General features: G+C 41.8%; 1 protein-coding gene across 4 annotated transcripts in view; it reads left to right on the plus strand.

Moving 5' to 3' along the window:
* PTPRM (protein tyrosine phosphatase receptor type M) overlaps positions 1-19,697 on the plus strand; it is a 748,757-nt gene that overhangs the window by 654,224 nt on the left and 74,836 nt on the right. For all 4 annotated transcript variants that reach the window (XM_075826409.1, XM_075826410.1, XM_075826411.1 and 1 more), the window contains one exon: positions 1,431-1,467. In XM_075826409.1, the coding sequence (XP_075682524.1) occupies positions 1,431-1,467 (37 nt within the window). The remainder of the gene's footprint in view (positions 1-1,430; positions 1,468-19,697) is intronic.

The following is a 19,697-nucleotide window of genomic DNA, read 5'->3' on the forward strand; positions in this document are numbered from 1 at the left end:
GATTACTTTTTTTGTTTCAGAATTATTAATATTTATGTGCATTATTTTGCACATTGAACTACAGCATGCCATTAATTAGTGCCAATGTGTCGTGCTACAAATTACTGTGTATCTTTAGGACAGCAGGTGGCCAATAGCTTCAAAGAGTACAGAAATTAGTCCCATTTTCTGTCTCTAAAGGATGTGTATTGTTTAACATTCAGCTCATGTCCCAACATTGCCTGCCTGAGATCTCATGGAGAGAGATGTAACCATGAAGCAGGCAATGAATGTACAGTTCCCTAGATCTCTTCCTGTGAACTCTGTCTCCTGCTAAGATTAGCTTTATTACAACGCATACTTGTCAACTTGTGCTGTTTTTTTCTGACTATTTTTTGGAATGAGGCTCTGAGGGTAAGCATCAGCACTCTAAAAATCTTCTGTGATGTCTAACTGTGTTTTCAGCTTGCATTACTTTTATTCATGATGATAAAAAAAAACCTCCATGTCTGGATCTGGTTCTTTCACTTGTTCTTTGAATTGGATTAAGGAATACCATAATGAAGGGATTTAGGCCTTTAAAGTATTACTTGGCTCAAGCTGCCTAGCAATTCTTTCTTTGAAGCCAAACTGTCCCTTGTACCTATATACATTGTATTCTTTAAGTTCCTGCATAAATTTGTTCAGCTGATGCTCTGCCTGGGGACTCCAGCACTTCAGCCCACGTCACTGTCACAGTCCATATATGGACAGTGACGTCGGCAGCAGTACTAGAGTACCAGAGCAGAGCATCAGCTGATGCTCTGCCCGGGGACTCCAGCCCTGCTTCGGATGTCACTGTCCAGTGACTTCAGGGGTTTCCTATTGCTGGAGTTCCCGAGCAGAGCATCAGCTGATGCTTCGCTCGGGAACTACAGCACTGCTGCCGACTTCATTGTCCATATATGGACAGTGACAGTCACATGGGCAGAAGTTGTGGAGTCCCCAGGCAGAGCACCAGCTGATGCTCTGCTCGGGGACTGCAGCGATAGGAGACCCCTGAATTGACCAAATATGGACGTCGGCAGCAGGGTTGGAGTCCCGAGCAAAGCGCTAGCTGATGTTCTGCTCGGGATTCCAGCAATAGTCCATGTGACAGCCCCTTGCGGTCATGTTCACAAACAGCACATGAAGCAAGCCCTCCGTTACGTGGGGCCGTGTCGGTGCATCATCATTATTAGAAAAGCTCCTTCACTTCAGGGAAAAATTCACGAGGTTTGAACTGCACCATTTACTAGAGAATTTTAAATGAAAGTATATTAGTAAGTTACTTCGTTTCACATAAAAATATTATTGCAATCAATTTTTGGTAACCGGATAACCCGTTTAAGTTGGCCTTTGAAAGTTAATGTATGTCATAGATAGCAAATGCATTATGGATTTTACAGTTCTTCTTTTTCTTCTTATTTTAGGGCTATCATAGACCAAATCACTACATTGCTACACAGGGTAAGTTTTATTCCTTGTATTTGTTCTTTTCTTTTTCACTTACATTAATGTCTACTCTGCATTAACTCAGCGACTTGTAAAGCTTCTTAAGACAAGGTATAACAGTAACATAGCATTACTTCTGACAGTGAGATTTGTGCAAAATCGCTTACTAATCCCCACTGCAATATACCGAGTGCAGAATTAAATTGTCATCAACGTTTGTAGAAAATAGTATAATTACCACCCTGTGTTGTTACTTAAATGCTCTTCGATAGCTTCTCAAGTTGAAGAAACCGAAAAATCTGGTGTTAATAAACACAGTATGTACTTTATTTCCTATTTAATGGACCAAGCAGCTCTAACAAAACGCACATAAAATGAGTTACAGAAACAAAGACCATGTTAGCATTTCTTGTATACATTACTTGTGTAAAGTATAATACAGTATGTAAAATGTATTCCTCCAAGGAATGCAGCTTTTCTTTTCTGTATATCCACTTCAGGCACGTATAGGAACTGATACACTGTGTCCAGGCAGAACTGATACACTGTGTTATATCTAGTGCGGGGCATGACAGGAATTCAGAGAACACCAGGCCCTGCACTAGGAATAAAACAGTGTATCAGTTTGGCCTGGAGTGTCCCGAGAAAGAAGCACTACCGAATTTTTTCACGTTTTATTACTTCATTAAATAAATATGGTATTGTTATTAAACAATAACATTTATTCCCCATTTCCAACAATAGTTACCGTAACCATGTAAGCGCGTAATCTGCATTTTTTTGTTCGGCGGCCATATTTGAAGCATCTTCTTTCTCACCTGCTCTCAGAGGACGCTCTCCCTTTTGCATCCACACGCCACTACGTGATATCAAGACAAGGGTAGGGGAGTTCAGTGGGCGGAACGGTCTTCATTAACTAATGCATGCTTGCAGGCACCTGGAAGTGGGTCAAGCCAGGAGATGGTGACCCCTTCCTACTAAAAGATACTAAGGTAATATAAAGGCCATATGATATATTTGCACAATACGTTATTTATTAATATCATATTCAGGCCCTGCCTTAAAGGCTATGTCCATGTAAAATCTGGATGAGTAGACAAATAGAGTTTCAGATTGTATATTCAGTACGTTTCAAATTGATCCATTGTCTATGGATTAAAAAGGAAAACCTGAGCAATGTGTTTTTGCTATTTCAGTTTCATTGCCAATACAACCCCTAATCCTCCGGGCATTAATCTAGCATTTAGGAACATGGCGATGTCCCTACTGATCCCTATATTTTGATTCCATCCAGATAATACCGAGTGCATGCATGTTATTAATGTAAATACATAGATACTTATTACAAAAATATGCCTTACAGTTGTCGCTTAATGACAACAAAAAACATTGATAAGTAATTTAAAAAATTCAGCAAATCAGACGTTTGTAAATAATATGCCTAATAATATTCTATTACAGGGGTGCAATACCTATGAATTTTGCATAAACCAAATATTTTCTACTGTTGTATAATATATTAATCTACAGCATGCACCCCTTCTTATATACAATACTAAAGCATGTTGAGTTACTAGATGTGACCCTTTCCCCAGTGAGGACTCCCCTCTATTAGCTAAAACCGAAAACCCTATCCAGCATGGCTCTCAGCTCTGGGGGACTACAGATGGTCACTACAGCAGCTAGTTATGAGGACTGCCACCAACAAGAACCTTTGTGCTTAACAGGTCTCAGAGACACCTGTAACTTGAAGCAGTTTTGCCCAAGCCAGACTCTCTTTATTAACAGGGGCACCTCTATGAAACTCTAAAAAAAATGCAAGAAATACATAGCACTCATTGAGGTTGAAATGATATAAAATCCAATTATTAACAACCACTAAAATATTCTGGCAAAGTTGCCCATGTACATATATGATTTCTAACATAGAAACCCGCTAGCAAATGAAGGATACCCTAGCCAGGATACCGAGAACTCTCATATACCTATATAACATCAGTAGTGAATCATCACTTTTTCACAAGTATCGATAAAATAAAGATCATTCACATCATTACCATTTAGGTAACCGTCTCAAAGGGCATATCGCAGCGGGGAAAAAAGACCTATAGTCCTAACCCGCACATTAGCAAAGGAGATTGTCTGTGCAATTGCATTATAGGCAATTGTCTTTTGAAAAAGACGTTGATCAACTTAGAATAGAATATGTTGATTACGCAATTGCCTTTCAAGCAATTGTCTTATGCTATGACATCTATAAGTAAAACACAATAGGCATTATATATATATATATATATATATATATATATATATATATATATATATATATATATAAAATGGCCTATATAATTGCCTTCCAACCAATTGCCCTAAACCACAACATTTGGGAATATAGCACCAGGGACATTATATTTGGCCTTTTAGGAAATTGCCTTCAATGAGGACCTATCATAAAAAAAAAACAATTAAATCAGAGGACATCATGTTCACATTTTAAAGCATAGAAATATCTATTTCCGTGGCTATTGTCTTTAGAAAAAGATGTTAATCAATTAAGAATACGATATGTTATTCATGGAATTGCCTTTCAAGCAATTTCCTTCGTCAAGGACATTTTTAGGTGCAGCACAAGAGACATTGCACATATAATGGCCTGTAGAATTGCCTTTCAAGCGTTTGCATTAAACAACAATAATTGTGAATATAATAGACATTATTTATGTAATGGCCTTTCAAGCAATTGACTTCAATGAGGACATATCACAAAAAGAAAAATAATATCATAGGACAGCATTGCTCTAATTTTAAAGCATAGGAACATCCATTTCTGTGGGGCTTATATTATCCCCTTTAGTTTTATTTAGAGGTGTTTCCCTCATAGGGGTTTTTTGTTGAGCATTTTGGGAGCATTTGTACTGGCAGGTATATATGCTGTTTAGGCCATGCAGGGAAGTGCGTCTAGTAGTATGCAGTTCATGTCAAATTATTTCCAAAGGCAAAGCCTGTTAATTCAGGCACACAGAAAGTTCAACCATTACAGTGTCTTTGGTTATACAGGAAAGATTGAGGAAAAGCACTTTAGACGTCTTCCATTGTTGTTGTTCAGGGCCCCGTTTACATATATTTGTCTCTTTTTTTTTAGATTCTCCGTATAATCCAGAGATGTGCGGTAGAGTAGTATAACATTTACACAGAGTTCCAGAAGCCAGAGTCAGCATCACTCAGCAACAGGGATCACGCTGAGTGGGTCAGTGGCATGATGACATCAGTGACGTCACTTGTTATTGGCTCACACGCTTCATCCCGATAGGGACTTCCTCAGAGCAACCTCTATGAAAACTGAGTGCGGTTCTAATTTCATTAATGAAGTTGATTTAAGCTTAATGAAAAAGAATGCACCAACATATTCCACAGTACAGAGATTGTAATTTCATCAAATTGGGGCTAACAATGTAATTTCCTTATCTCACACTCATACTACGGGCAATTTTATAAGAAGCAGGCAATTAACTAGTAAATATGTTTCCGTGTTGGGGGTAATTGGAGTAACCAGAGAAAACTCATGCAATCTTTGTAAGGGTATGTGCAGACGATAGCAGGCATTTACGTGTGAAAAGACAGACTGTTTTCAAGAGAAAACAGCTGCCTCGTTTCACACGTAAATGCTCCTCCTCGTATTATGCAAGGCGTCTGTGACGCTCGTAAATCTTGAGCTGCTCTTCATTGAGTTCAATGAAGAACGACTCAAATTACGTTGCAAAGAAGTGCCCTGCACTTCTTTGCCGAGGCAGTCAATTTACGCGTCGTCGTTTGACAGCTGTCAAACGACGACGCGTAAATTACAGGTCGTCTGCACAGTACGTCGGCAAACCCAATCAAATGAATGGGCAGATGTTTGTCGACGTATTGTAGCCCTATTTTCAGGCGTAAATGGAGGCATAATACGCCTCGTTTACGCCTGAAAATAGGTCGTGTGAACCCAGCCTTAGGAGGCAAAAATTGAAGGCGCTCCTTCCAACGAGAACATTTAGGAGCTTCTTAGGCCCCAAGCACACAACCGTGCCCATAATCAGGGGCCACGTGCTCCCATTATAAAATATGGGAGCACCGGCCGTAAAATAAAAAAATAGGACGTGTCTTATTTTTTACGGTAGCTTTCTACGGCCTGGAAAACTACGGGAAGGTGTCCGTAAGCCATATAAATTAATGGAACCGTATTTTGATCCACAATTATGGTCCGTAATTGCAGACCAAAATTATGGTCATGTGCATGGGGCCTCAGTTTGTAGAAAACTTACTAGACAAACTGTACAAAAACCCTAGCACCTTAAAATTCTTAATGTAATTGTCTCCATTGTCACAATATAGAACTTTTAATTCCACTAACAGTTACAGGATCAGTAAAAGTCATAGTTATTTATTTTATTACCACCCCCCTAAGAAACAAAGAAACACAAACCTCTAAATGAAATTTGACAATTGTGAAATTTGCAGTCCGTATGATTTGTCAGACGTATTTTTTTGGCATTCTCAGTGATGTACATTTTGCTGGCTTAGTGAAGTCTAATGTGCCGATTTGTGAATGTTTTGCATGCCTCAACTTTACATTGTAGTAATAGAAATTTTTAAAGCTTAGCGCTGATATTAAGAAGTAAGTGAATCACCCATAAAGCACTCTGTTGTACACAAAACACTTTATTTAGTGGGGAACAATTTAAACATCAAGGAAAAATCTGTTGTGCTGAGAATTGCTCAATTGATTGAAATAAATGCAGGTTTTCCTCAATGCCATTTCAATATGCTGAACATTTCTGCCTTCTGTAATTTCATATAACTGATCTTCTAAAGCGTGCTTTGCTGTTTCAAAAATCCAAGGCCTATTTGGGTATAATGAAGTATAAAACAAAATCGGGGTTTTTTTCTCTTCATTTTTTAGGGAACAGAGTTTTGAGAAGTTACTTTTCAGTTTAATCCTTTCATGGTTGTCGGTTTAAGTGCACCTTATGTGGTCAATGGGTCTAGATAATAGGTGAACAGCACATGTTCTTGAAAACAACTTAGTAAAATATGATTTCTTACGTTAGGTAGCACTATTATAGCATATATTAATGTGGCTATCATTTTTACTTCATTTTGTTAATGAATGACATTGGTGGATAGGTGTGTCTGTTGTGCAAAACTAGTATCTTGGCCCCACAAGTGTAGGTTCACTTGGTGGTAATGTTCATAATGTGTATGGGAGCTTCTTTAATGAGAATGCCACAATATAATGTTGTTAACAGAATAACTCCCTATCAAATAATTCCTTGTCATCCCCTTTTTTCGATTTCATATAAAATACCTGTGTGCAGTACCGGATTTACATCACAGGAGCCTGTAGGCACAGATTGTTGGTTAGCTTATACTCCGCCCATCAAGTAGGCCACACCTTGAAGCGACTCTCCAGACCTGAACAACATTTTAAATATGATTGAATATATGGAGTAATATTACCTGGTGCCCTCCATTTGTGCCCCTCTGCCGTGGATCCACTGTTTTAGGTTCCGTATGTGTTGTCTCAACATGGCTGCAGTGCTTTTTGGACTACGAGTCTAAAACACTTCCACTGTTCTCGGATTGGCCTGAGCTTCTCACGTGAGCAGTTCTGTCTAATCCGTGAACAGTGGGAGTGTCTGAAAAGCGCTGTGGCCATTTTGAGACAACTCATACGGGACCCTAAAATGGCGGATTCACTGTATAGGGAGTCAACTGGAAGGCACCAGGTAATATATCCAAATATCCCCTCACATTTATCATTTTGTCCTGAGACCAGAATCTCGCTTTAAGTCATGTATGGGTTTAAAATGTTTGTCTTCTCCTACAAAATAAAGCAGAGCATTAGGGCGTGATTCTCATAACATCTAGCACCCTCTGCAACTCTACCCTAGTCTCTCCGTTGGTGTCCTCTCAGCTCTGTCAGTACCTAATTAACATATTATTACATATCATTTATAAATAAATGCATACTAATCCGAGCCCCCGTTAGGGACCGGTTGCTTATAGGTAAATCTGGCCTTGTCTGTGTGCATGTAGTGCTTTTTGTCTTCTGTTCAGGCTAGTTTGTAAATCATAGCGTCCGAACTGCTTGTTTAGCAGCTTGAAATAGATATTTGTGATATTAAACTAGAAAAGCCCATTTTTCAAAGAAAATCGAAATGTCTGGAATCTGCATATCGCTTATCACCAAATGTGTCATGTATGCAGAAAGATTTTAAACAATGACAAAGTAATTCTCTATAATAACTAATACAATTTTCAGTTCATGATCTCACTTGACGTATTTCTAATTTCATTTGGCACCAGGCAGTATCTGGAGTGCAAGCGGATTATTTACTGTATGCAATGATGTTGACAGAACACAGCCTTTCCTAAGAAGAGGCTGAGAGATTGAAAATGTGTAAAATGTGATTATCCGATCACTGCAGGGGAGGATTATTCTTAGGTTTTTCTATCATATAAAAGTCTCTGCTTGCCTGCAGATACAGAAAGAACACAATGTAGCCCCGTGACTTGTGTTCAAAATAAAGTAGGCTTACTTATTTCTCTACATGTGAAATTGATCACATTGTGCCTGACTAGTGGGCAAGATGTCATGTCCAAAAATATGGTCTGATCTGGCCTTAGTCATACGCCAACCACATCTGAAAGTACAGCATGCCTATCAAAGGGTGACAGTGACCATGCTGGCAAGTTATCTGCTACCTGTTATCTGTTACCATGCAGCCATGTGAGAAATACAAAGTGACATTCGCTTTATGAGCTCTCCATAGGGTTTGCTTCTGATTTCCTTAGAGACATACATCAGGGTTGATAATAATAGGTATTTTTTTGGCCAGTGCCCTGGCTGGGGGTATATGTGCTGAGTAATATGCATGTGTATTATTATTTTACTCCTTACAATAAATACAACTATTAATGTGGTCATAGTAGTATTCTGATCTATATGTTTTGGCTGTCTATGATTTGTCCCAAACGTGTTTGGGAAAAAAAGGATTGTCAACCCATAAATATATATATTAAAAATATTGTGCTGTTTGGCTAAGAGAGGCTGAAATAAATATTGTGCAGATTGGCTAAGGGAGCTTAATAAAGAATATAGCGGACCCATAGTTATGAGGGTAGTCCTCCCTCCGCCTCTTCGTGTGTCTATATTTGCAGCCCTCTCACTCACTGGTGAGAGAGGTGGGGGAGTGCTCCACTCATGAATACACTGGCACAGGGGCGTATCTAGGAAAGACTGGGCCCCATAGCAAACACGTGCCCCCTCATGCCGCAGGCCCCGTAGCAGCTGCTACGGCTGGTACAGCGGTAGTTACGCCACTGCACTGGCATCATAATAATAAGTCTGCCGTATTCCTTATTAGGACCTATTACCAAACGGCACAACATTTTTGTTGTGCTATTTGGACTAATAACAGAGTGAACCTGTCCTCTTATATAGGCCAGCATAGTATGAGGACAGATCATCTTTAAAACCAACAAGTTATAGCTGTGTTCTGTATTCACACAGCAGACACTGACAAATGTTACCCTTCAAAGAGGCATTAACCTGCTTTAGGTCGAGATCACAGACACAATATGAGTAAGGCCACACGGAGCGGCCTTGACACGGACGCAACGTGGCCAGCAGCCGCGCCAGCACCATGTTCGGGCTGGCTGTCAAATAGCCTGTTAGTGGCCGCACATTAATACGGGTAAACCGCCCCTTTATCTGCAAAATCGTGCTGCCATGAATTAATACACTCTTTATGGCCGCAGGAGTTTGCAAGTTACAACAAGTTACCCACTATTCATTCTCTATGGCAGCTCCGGAAAAAGCCGAACACTGCACTAGGCTATCTCCGGCACTGCCATAGAGAATGAATGGAGCGGCAGTGCGCATGAGCATGTAACCGGAATACCTCTTAACAAGGTATTTGAAAGCCATGCCTACATAGTGCCAGGGTGGTTGTTGGCCGCATTGGCGACCATGTCAGGGCCGCTCCGTGTCGCCTTGCCCTATTTGATGCAGTTTTTGGCTCAGCTTTTTTTTTAAAGGGAATGTGACGCTAGAAAAATATTTTTTTTTTTTTTAGTTAAACAATTAGTGTATAGGTGATTAAACATTGTTCTAATTTTTTTCACGAGTCAGGAAATATTATAAATTAGATTCTAATTTATAACATTTCCCAGCGCTGGTCACTAGATGGAGCAATTCCCAAAATTGCAGCATTGCATGTGGTAAAGCAACCACATTGCTTTATGCTGCAAAATTTGAGAAAACTCACTCGCTCTAGTGAGCTCTTAGAATCCCCCCTCCCTTATCCTGTCTAGTGCCAGGAGAAAGGAGGGGATTGAACGGTCAAACCTCCTACACTGTGTGTCGCCATTTTTTGAGCTAACACACAGTGTAGTAGGTTTACATACACTAGTAAACACACAGTAAAACACTTACAAACACAGAAATCACTTACCTGCTCTAGTCGCCGCCGCTCCCTCCGGTCCGTCCGCTCCGTCTGCTACCGCCGCTCCAAGTGCACAAGTCCGGAAGCCGCGACCGGAAGTAGTAATCTTACTGTCCGGCCGCGACTTCCGGTCTATAGGAAAATGGCGCCGGACGGCGCACAGTTCAACTTGGACTGTGTGGGAGCGGCGCATGTTCCGTTCCCACACAGACGGCGTACACCATAGTGGATGGAACGGGCCCCGTTCGCATTCACTATGGGACTGTAGCTGCCGTACTCCATGTCTGTATGTGTCGTTAATCGACACATACAGAAATGGAAAAAAAAATGGTAGCCCCTATAGGGAAGAAAAAGTTAAGAAAATAAAAAAAAGTAAAACACAAACACACAAATAAATATAAATGTTTTTAATAAAACACTAAAATCAAACTGATGTAAAAAAATGTTTTTTCATGCCACTGTTCCTTTAATGAAACCCATTAGTGGACACAAAAGAAAGGATATGCATCAGTCTTTTCTTTATACATTTCCTTCCTTTTGGATCCACTTCAGGCTTTGGCAAAAAAAAAATTGAGTTAAAAACAGAATTAAAACGGCATGTACCCAATCCTGATTTTGTCACAAATTATATGGGTCTCACACAGGATATGTATTATGGTCTTTGTCTAACTCTGGCACATATGAAAGACAAAATGCTATTGTTTTATACACTAAAGTTTTCACGGCTGCCGCTTTTCACCGTTGGTGTGTTATACTTACCCCAGCATCCACATGTCCTCCCTCTGCCTCCTCTTCCATCTGGCAGACGCTCCAGTCGCTGACGCACTCCTCTGGGTCCAAACGCGCTTACCCTTGTTTTCTTAAAGGGCCAGCTAGCGCAAATTTTCAAATTCCATCACCTGACCCTGTATAAAGAGTGCATGCTCTGGTACACATTGCCAGAGCAATGTGGTTTCTAGTGTACCCTAGTGTACCTAGTTCTCCTGCTATCTTGTTTGCTGAATTACTGTGTACCGACCTCTTGCGTGTTTTGATCATCCGTTCCTGCTGCCCTGACCTATTGCTAAGTTCACCATGTTAATCCTCTGCCGCCTGCCAGACGTATTTCTACATTAACCGTGTTGATCCTCTGCCGCCTGCCCATACCTATTGCTAAGTTAACCGCGTTGAACCTCTGCCACCTACCCAGATCTATAGCTGTCCACCACTTCTTGAAACGTCAGCTGTCACCAAGGGAAACTACTTCGGGGTTGGCGACCTGGGGGTTTCCATGCAACGAAGTCCACATCCCTGTACAAGTGTTAAAGGGTGAATAATGGGGGTTACCCTAGACTCCGCTCCATGGAGTAGCCCCAAGTCATATCCTTTGGTGATAAGTAGGTTTTACACCACCCCCTGCTGGCATTACTACAGCCCAATGCTAGGGCTGTCGTTACAAAAGTAAACTCTAATGTGAACTCAACTGAACACCTATGCAGTTATATTTTTAAGTACAACATGAATTGGTGTTTTTCTTAACAAGGATTCAGTGTGTGTAATACTCTGGGAACTATTGCAGTAAGGGGTTCCAGTCTTGGCCCATTCTGACTACCTATAATTAAAATGTCTTTCAAGGAACACTGTCCCATTGTTCTTAATGCATGAAATGAAATAAAAAGGGCATATTTACTGCCCTTGTTATGTGCAGATGGTGTCTTGCTAATGTAGTACATTTTTATTCCTGCTTTACGATACATTATAACTTTTTTAGTGTTACTGTATGTTCACACTGTTGTACATCTCACAGTAAAACATCTCCAAGGCTCCCTAACAACACAGTTTGTCAATGTTCTGTTCTTTAATTCTGGAGTGAAGCCTAATTTTCATCCAGTAAAAGGAAAACATTTCATAATGATATATCTTTGTTTAACTTGATGTTAATACTTTCGAAATGCCATCCATCCATCTTCTAGCAATCTTCAAAAGCCAAAAAGAGATAATTAGTCTTTGCAGGGAAATAGCATTTCAGCAGTCAACTTCAAAGCGCCGCAGAATTATTATGATTGAGATTTAATTGTTCTCGTACTCTTCTTCATCTGCATTCAAGCTATCAAGTGTTAATGAGCAAATATAATTTTAGGCAGCCAAAATGTGGCAAGTGTAATCAGTTTATAATAGACAACAAATCTGGCCTTAACAGAGCAGACAGTTGTACTTTTGTGTGACTGCTGGAGCATTGTGAGTGCCAAAGTGTATAGAAATAAATTAAGTGTGTATATGGAGGACACAACTGCAATATGTATTACAGTTTTATACTATAGTATTTAGATAATTAGACCCTTTTATATGTTCTAAAAATTTCCTTCTGCTTTTTTTGCTTTTTCATCTTCTATAGAATTGTCCCTTTCATTTCAATATTCTGTTATTCAATGATATTTTGGTGTTGCTACCTCCTGTGTTTGCAGACCCCTCTTGACATCTGCGCTACATTTCATAATACTACACTTATAAAATCCAGACCTTTCTTTCCGATAAATGGACAGGTCACATAAGGTTTATACTGTTCATTTTGGTCCCATACCTCTCTCTTATCTGCACCATAAACGAGAGGTGTGGGACCTCGACATGCAACTCTTTATGTAAGTGAAATCATCCCAACTTTTATGCAAGTCACCCTGAGAGGCTCTACTTCCCTGACTTTTCTACTTGTTTTGATGCCTACTGAAACCAATAGTAGCTGCAGACTAATCTCAAAATGTGAATGGCAACAGAAAAGACCATGTATCAAGGCCTATCCAACTCCCATTAGAGAATTATCCTACAAAAATGCTTTAAAGTAGCACAACTAGCCCAACTGAAAACAGCTGAAACAGTTTGTCCTCATGTATGTGATCACCTCTCAGCATCCCTCATGCTTTGAATTCCCTACTTTGGGATAACATGCCTATTTCTTTCTCCCTATGGGTCACTAGCCCTTTCACTTATAGTCTTTACTTCGGTGGAGAACGATGCCAGTACTCTCTCATCCACTCTTTATTCCAGGCCAAGATCTCTCCATGGTTGTTCTCTTTAATTTTGTCACAGGGGAAAACTTTTAAATTCTCAGAAATTCTATAAGAAATTCAAACCCCTGAGGCAAGAAACCTTTCGAATACAATACATTTTTCATTTACTGTAGACCTGATTTTGTAGTTAATCATTACCTGCCCGAACGGCCTTTGGACAGATATGTCATATGGCCCCTATCATAGTGGTACCATATCCACATTATATTCATTTTTCAAGCAACCATTTCCATTGGATAAGCTCTCCTTCATGAGACAATGGGAGTCTGACTTACAAGTAGCCATATCTAGATGGCATCACTGCTGCACCACCATTTCGAAAGGCAGCCACCTGGTTGCTGTAGCAGAAACAGCTAGCAAAGTACTACACAAAAATCTATCTAGAGCCTCAGCATTTGCACCATATCTATTCTACTGTATTCATTTCTCACTATGTTTTAGAGGCTCCTAGAAGGTTTATAGGGGGAATACCTGCATTCTTAATAAAAATGTATGGATCTCTTAGCATTTATAGGGCAAAATATCTTGCTGAGCTGAGATATTGGCTATTGTCTGCTAGGCTCTATTCACACGACAGGGTCTGAGTGTCGACTGATAAAAACGGCAGTTTTGGTCAGTGTTTTTCTCTGACATTTTCCATCTGTTCCGTTCCGGACCATGTTTCCAATTTTAATGGCCAATTTTGATCCGTTTTGCATCTGTTTTTTCCCTGTCCATTTAAAAACAGATGAATTTAATTTGTTTATTTTTTTGCCACACACTGCCCTCTGTAGATAATGTCACACACTGCCCTCTGTAGATAATGACACACACTGCCCTCTGTAGATAATGCCACACACTGCCCTCTGTAGATAATGACACACACTGCACTCTGTAGATAATGACACACACTGCCCTCTGTAGATAATGCAACACACAGCCCCCCTGTAGGTAGTGCCACACAGCCCTCTTGTAGATAGCACTCCCGTAGATGGAACTCTGTAGATAATGTCACACACTTCCCTCTGTAGCTAATGCCACACCCTGCCCTCTGTAGATAATGCCACACACAGCCCCCTGTAGATAATGCCACACTGCCCTCTGTAGATAATGCCACACACAGCCCCCTGTAGGTAGTGCCACACAGCCCCCCCCCCCCCCCTGTAGATAGCGCCACTGTAGCTCCCTGTAGAAGCAGAAGCCCTCTGGCCGGGAATCTCCACTTCAGGAGTCGCTCCTGATGTCACTGTCCATATATGGATAGTGACGTCAGTGATTTCTCCTGGAGCGGAATCCCCTGCCACATCTTCGGCAACGCTGTGGCTGCTGATTAGAGGGATTCCGCTCCTACGGGGAGCTACAGTGGCGCTATCTATGGACGGTGGGTGAGTGCCATCTACGGTGGGTGCAATCTACAAGGGGACTGTGGCACTACCTAAAGGAAAAAAATCTTCTCCTCCTCCTCCTCACATGCACTTTGCACTGTAAGGAGGAGGAGAGAGTGAGTGAGTGAGTGGCAGAAAGCTCGGCTGTCATTCGGATAACATCCAAGTGATGTCCGTGCTTTACACGGCCCGATAGACTTCTATGGAGCCCTGTGGCCGGGAGAACAGCCCAAAATAGGGAATATTCAATTTTTTTTAAATCAGCCATGAGAATAGCCCCATGTTCTTACTGCGGCCGTGTGATGGCCATTGAATAAACGGCCATCACAAGGACGAGTATCCATGTCGTGTGAATTTGGCCTAAGGCTATATATTCCTCCTGACTATTTAGTCATTGTTTGTATCAGTACATTGAATACAGATTTGAGGCCTATCAATAAATCTAGGACATTGATTAAACGTAAATACATGTAAATAACTATACAAGTTGCAAGCAAATTTTATTACACAATAGAATCTGTTTAAAGTGTAGGAAAACACAACGGTAAGGACAGGAAAAGATGAGATGGCTGTTTGTATAGAATGTTCATCAAGTTCTCCACTGGATGTATGGATGGTTTGCAAATAGGTTATAGGTTCCTAATATACGCTTATTAGGAAACTTGCCAAAATCCCATTATTTGAGGTCTACATGAAAAAAATTATTTATTGTATTCAAATGTGTAAATGAATTATGCCGTTTCGTGGTTACATTTGGGCTGCACTGTTCTCCTACAGTCTCTAATATATAACCTATAGAGTGTAGGGTACAATTAACACAATACAAAGATAGAAAAAAATGTTAACTTTATTGAAATACACAATATTAAAAGATGAGTCATGCTGAGCATGAATAAAACGTCTGTCAATTGCAGAGGACATGTATACAGTTAAACATGACAAGGGCATGAGCAGTATAATAGTATATACCTAAAGGGATCAGTCTAACCAGGTAAATAGTTAAAGCTTCTCTAATACCAATAAATGGCAATTGTCAGAGCGGAAATTAAAGTGACGGAACTAAGTAAAAGGTCATGCAGGACAAATGGATGGTAATTACAGGTATCAATAGCTCTATTTAAGGCAAGGTTTTTCGTTCATTTCAGTACTGTTACTTAACTATTACACAAAAGCAGAACGGCTACTATTATGAAAAGACTTGGTGTCGGTTTAGATCTGTTTCATGTGTTATAGAAATGCTTGGTCAATTTACTTAAATCAAACATTTAATGGGAAGATGCTTGAATGGAAAGTGTAGCAAATTTTTCATTTAACATGAATACAGATGCCACGTAGCCTAGGACCAGTGCTTTTATTAATCTAAATTCATGGGGAAAAAATTCTACTGTGCTTATAATTCACTGTAATAACTACATTAGACCAGGAAAACACACACACACACACACACACACACACACACACACACACACACACACACACACACACACACACACACGCACACACACAGTTTTGAAGTCGTTTTTGTTCCAGTTTTTGGCTTAGTTTTTTTTAGCCAAAGCCAAAAGTAGATCCAAAAGGAAGGAAAGGTATAAAGAAAAAAAACTGATGTCCACTCCTGTTTTTGGCTAAAAAAAACACGTAGCCAAAAATTGCCACAAAAACGGCATCAAAACTGTTTGTGTGATCATGACCTTAAGAAAAGTGTTTATGTAAAGTTTCTTTAGCGAAGCTCCTATGAGGCCAGGATCACTCATCCAGTTTTCATAGTTTTTGGTTCAGTTTTTGTCTCAGCTTTTTGAGCCAAAAAAACTGCACCAAAAACTGTATCAAATCTCCATGTATGAAACCAGCATTAATCTAGCAAGTGATAAACTGATCTTGCAAAAACTCTGATAAACTGAAACTTCTTTCTAGCACTGAACTGTAAAATTAACTGAATAACCATAAGCAGAAGACTAAGCAGAAATAATACTCCTCAGCAGATGCGATGTTGCCCTTCTGCAGGGTCTGTACACCTAGGACTTCTTCACATGGCAGAGCCTTGACACAGAGCCTATAATGTCACACAGAGTCCCTATGGCTCCATGCTACTGCAGCTGTATTGATGCCTCTATAGGGTACATTAAGGGTATGTGCACTACCGCCGTAGCAGCAGTAGCGGCTGCTACGGGGCCCGCGGCATGAGGGGGCCCGTGTCGCCCGCCGGCACGGGCCCCCACCATGGCTGGAGGCTCCGCTAGCAGCCGCTATGGCTGCTACAGCGGGACGCCACTGAACACTACGGCAGAGCAGGGAGGTATCTCCCCGCTCTGACATTAACTGGCTCCCGACCGCTGGCTGTATTTTTACGGCCAGCGGTCAGGGTCCTTAAATCCCGAGCCATAGACTTTCTACGGCTCGGGTTTTAACTTGCTGCCCGCGCGATCGGGCAGCTGAATGTCGGGTCTCCGGCTGTCAGTGACTGCCGGGGACCCTGAGGAGAGGATAGAAGCAGCTTTCGCTGCTGCTGACTTCTCCGATCACTTGTACACAGCGCTGAATGCGCGCTGTGTACAGGAATAGAGACAGCAGCAGCGGCGCTGTGTCTCTTCCTCCCAGTGATCATGTGACTGGTCACATGATCGCCGGGTGCCGTTCGTGGCAGACTGCTGCTGAGTCTAACAAGACCCAGCACAGCCCTATTAGTGACAATCGTCACTATGAGAGGGCTGATTTCCCCTGTAACTGGGGCCAGTTACAGTGGGAAAACATGGTGTAAAAGAAAGAAAAAAAATATATAAAGTTCCCCAAAGGTCTTCTTTGACCTTTGGGGGACAGACCATAGTAATAAAAAAATAATAAAGTAAAGTGCAAACAAAATGTAAATAATAAATACACATAAAATACCCACCCCCAAAAAAAACGTCCCCCCCCCCCGCCAATCATTGTTGTAACGCTAGCGCTGACCCAATTACCCTAATATAGACATGTAATATATAAACATTTACGGTAGACAATGGCGTTCACAAATAAAAGGTCTATTTTAGGGTAAAACTATGTTATTACCAAAAAAAAAATAGCTGAAATGTAAAAAAGCTTATTTTTTTACTATTATTTTCAAACTTTATGAATAAAAATTCTAAAATAGCAAAGAAGGTGTGTATAAAAACAATAAAAAATGAAACCTGCATTGTCTACGGAAAAAACGTTGCAAAAATCACGTCGTTAGCCCAACAAATAAAAAAGTTACAGCCATTTAACTAACACGTGCTAAAAATGGCTAAACGGTGTCTGGTGCTGAAGGCGCAAAACAGAGCAAAAGACATGTATCCCCTCTCCACAGGACAGGGGATACATGTGTGATCGCTGGCAGGGATAGGGAGAACGGGGGACTGAAAGTCCCCTGAAGTTCTCCATCACAAACCTCGGACTTCCGGGGTCTGTCGGCAGCTCCGTAGAAATGAATGGTGCGCCGGTCGTGCTTGTGTGCATGCGTGACCAGCGCTCCTTTCATTTTTATTGAGCTGCGCAGACGCCGGAAGTCAGAGGTTAGTCATGGAGAAGTTCAGGGGACTTTCAGTCCCCCGTTCTCCCTATCGCTGCCAGCGATCACACATGTATCCCCTGTCCTGTGGAGATCCTGTGGAGAGGGGATACATGTATTTTGTAGGACACACTGTAGGTCGCATTTTTTTGGGAGGGGGGACGCTGTATGGCGTTCCCTACAGGGGGGGAACGCTGTATGGCGTTCCCTACAGGGGGGGTGGCTGTATGGCGTTCCCTACAGGGGGGGAGCTGTATGGCGTTCCCTACAGGGGGGGCTGTATGGCGTTCTCTACAGGGGGGGGCTGTATGGCGTTCCCTACAGGGGGGGCTGTATGGCGTTCTCTACAGGGGGGTGTGTATGGCGTTCTCTGCAGGGGGGCTGTATGGCGTTATCTACAGGGGGCTGTATGGCGTTATCTACAGGGGGGGCTGTATGGCGTACTCTACAGGGGGATGTATGGCGCTATCTACAGAGGGGGGGCTGTATGGCGTTATCTACAGGGGGGGCTGTAAAAAAGGCACTATCTACAAGGGAAGGGGGGTTGTGTGACACCCAGGGGAGGGGGGGCCCCAGTCAAAAGTTTGCTATGGGGCCCAGTCTTTCTTAGTTACGCCCCTGGTGCACACGCTTACTAAAAAACGTCTGAAAATACAGAGGTGTTTTCAAGGGAAAACAGCTCCTGATTTTCAGCTGTTTTTTTTGCAAATCACGTTTTTCGCTGCCATTTTTAGAACTGTTTTTCTATATAGTCAATGAAAAACGGCTCCAAAAATGTCTCACAAAGTGACATGCACTTCTTTTCTGCAGGCTTTTTTTTAAGTGGCCGTTTTTCAAAACGGCTGCGTAAAAAAATGGCCCGTCGGAATAGAACGCTGTTTTGCCCATTGAAATCAATGGGCAATGTTTGGAGGCGTACGGCCTCCGATCTTTTGGCTGTTTTTCGGCCGTTTACGGCCCGAAAAACGCCTGAAAATAAGCCTTGTGCACATACCCCAAGGGTATGTGCACACGCTTACTAAAAAACGTCTGAAAATACGGAGCTGTTTTCAAGGGAAAAAACAGCTCCTAATTTTCAGCCATTTTTTTAGCAACTCGCGTTTTTCGCAGCGTTTTTTACGGCCGTTTTTGGAGCTGTTTTTCTATGGAGTCAATGAAAAACGGCTCCAAAAACGTCTCAAGAAGTGACATGCACTTTGTTTTTCGCGGGCGTTTTTTTACGCGGCCGTTTTTCAAAACGGCCGTGTAAAAAAACGGCCCGTTGGAACAGACCGCCGTTTTTCCCATTGAGATCAATGGACAGATGTTGGGAGGCGTTCTGCTTCCGATTTTTCCGTTTGCGACACGAAAAACGGCCGAGAATAAGCCGTGTGAACATACCCTCATACTGAGGTATTCTTCCCTAACTACAATGCTTCTAGGGAGGAATACAGTATATACATATGACAAACTAAAGAAGCATGAATCTGACAGAAACATACTCTAAATCATGCGGCCCCTGGGGCTGTCATCTGCGGCCCGCGGGACACAGATTCGCTAGTATCGGCTCTGCTCCGAGACTCTGGAATTCCCACATATGAACAGCGATGTCTGGGGCTTCCCCAGAGCCGGCGTCCCGAGCAGAGCGCTGGTGTCGGCTCTGCTCCGGGACTCTGTGGAATTCCCTGACATCGCTGCCCATATATGGACAGTGTGTCAGGGTCTTCCCCAGAGCGGAGCAGAGCGCTGGTGTCGGCTCTGCTCCTGGACTCTGTGGAATTCCCTGACATCGCTGTCCACATATGAACAGCGATGTCTGGGGCTTCCCCAGAGCCGGAGTCCCGAGCAGAGC

This window comes from Rhinoderma darwinii, chromosome 5 (assembly GCF_050947455.1).
Source record: "Rhinoderma darwinii isolate aRhiDar2 chromosome 5, aRhiDar2.hap1, whole genome shotgun sequence".
Taxonomy (NCBI): Eukaryota; Metazoa; Chordata; class Amphibia; order Anura; family Rhinodermatidae; genus Rhinoderma; species Rhinoderma darwinii.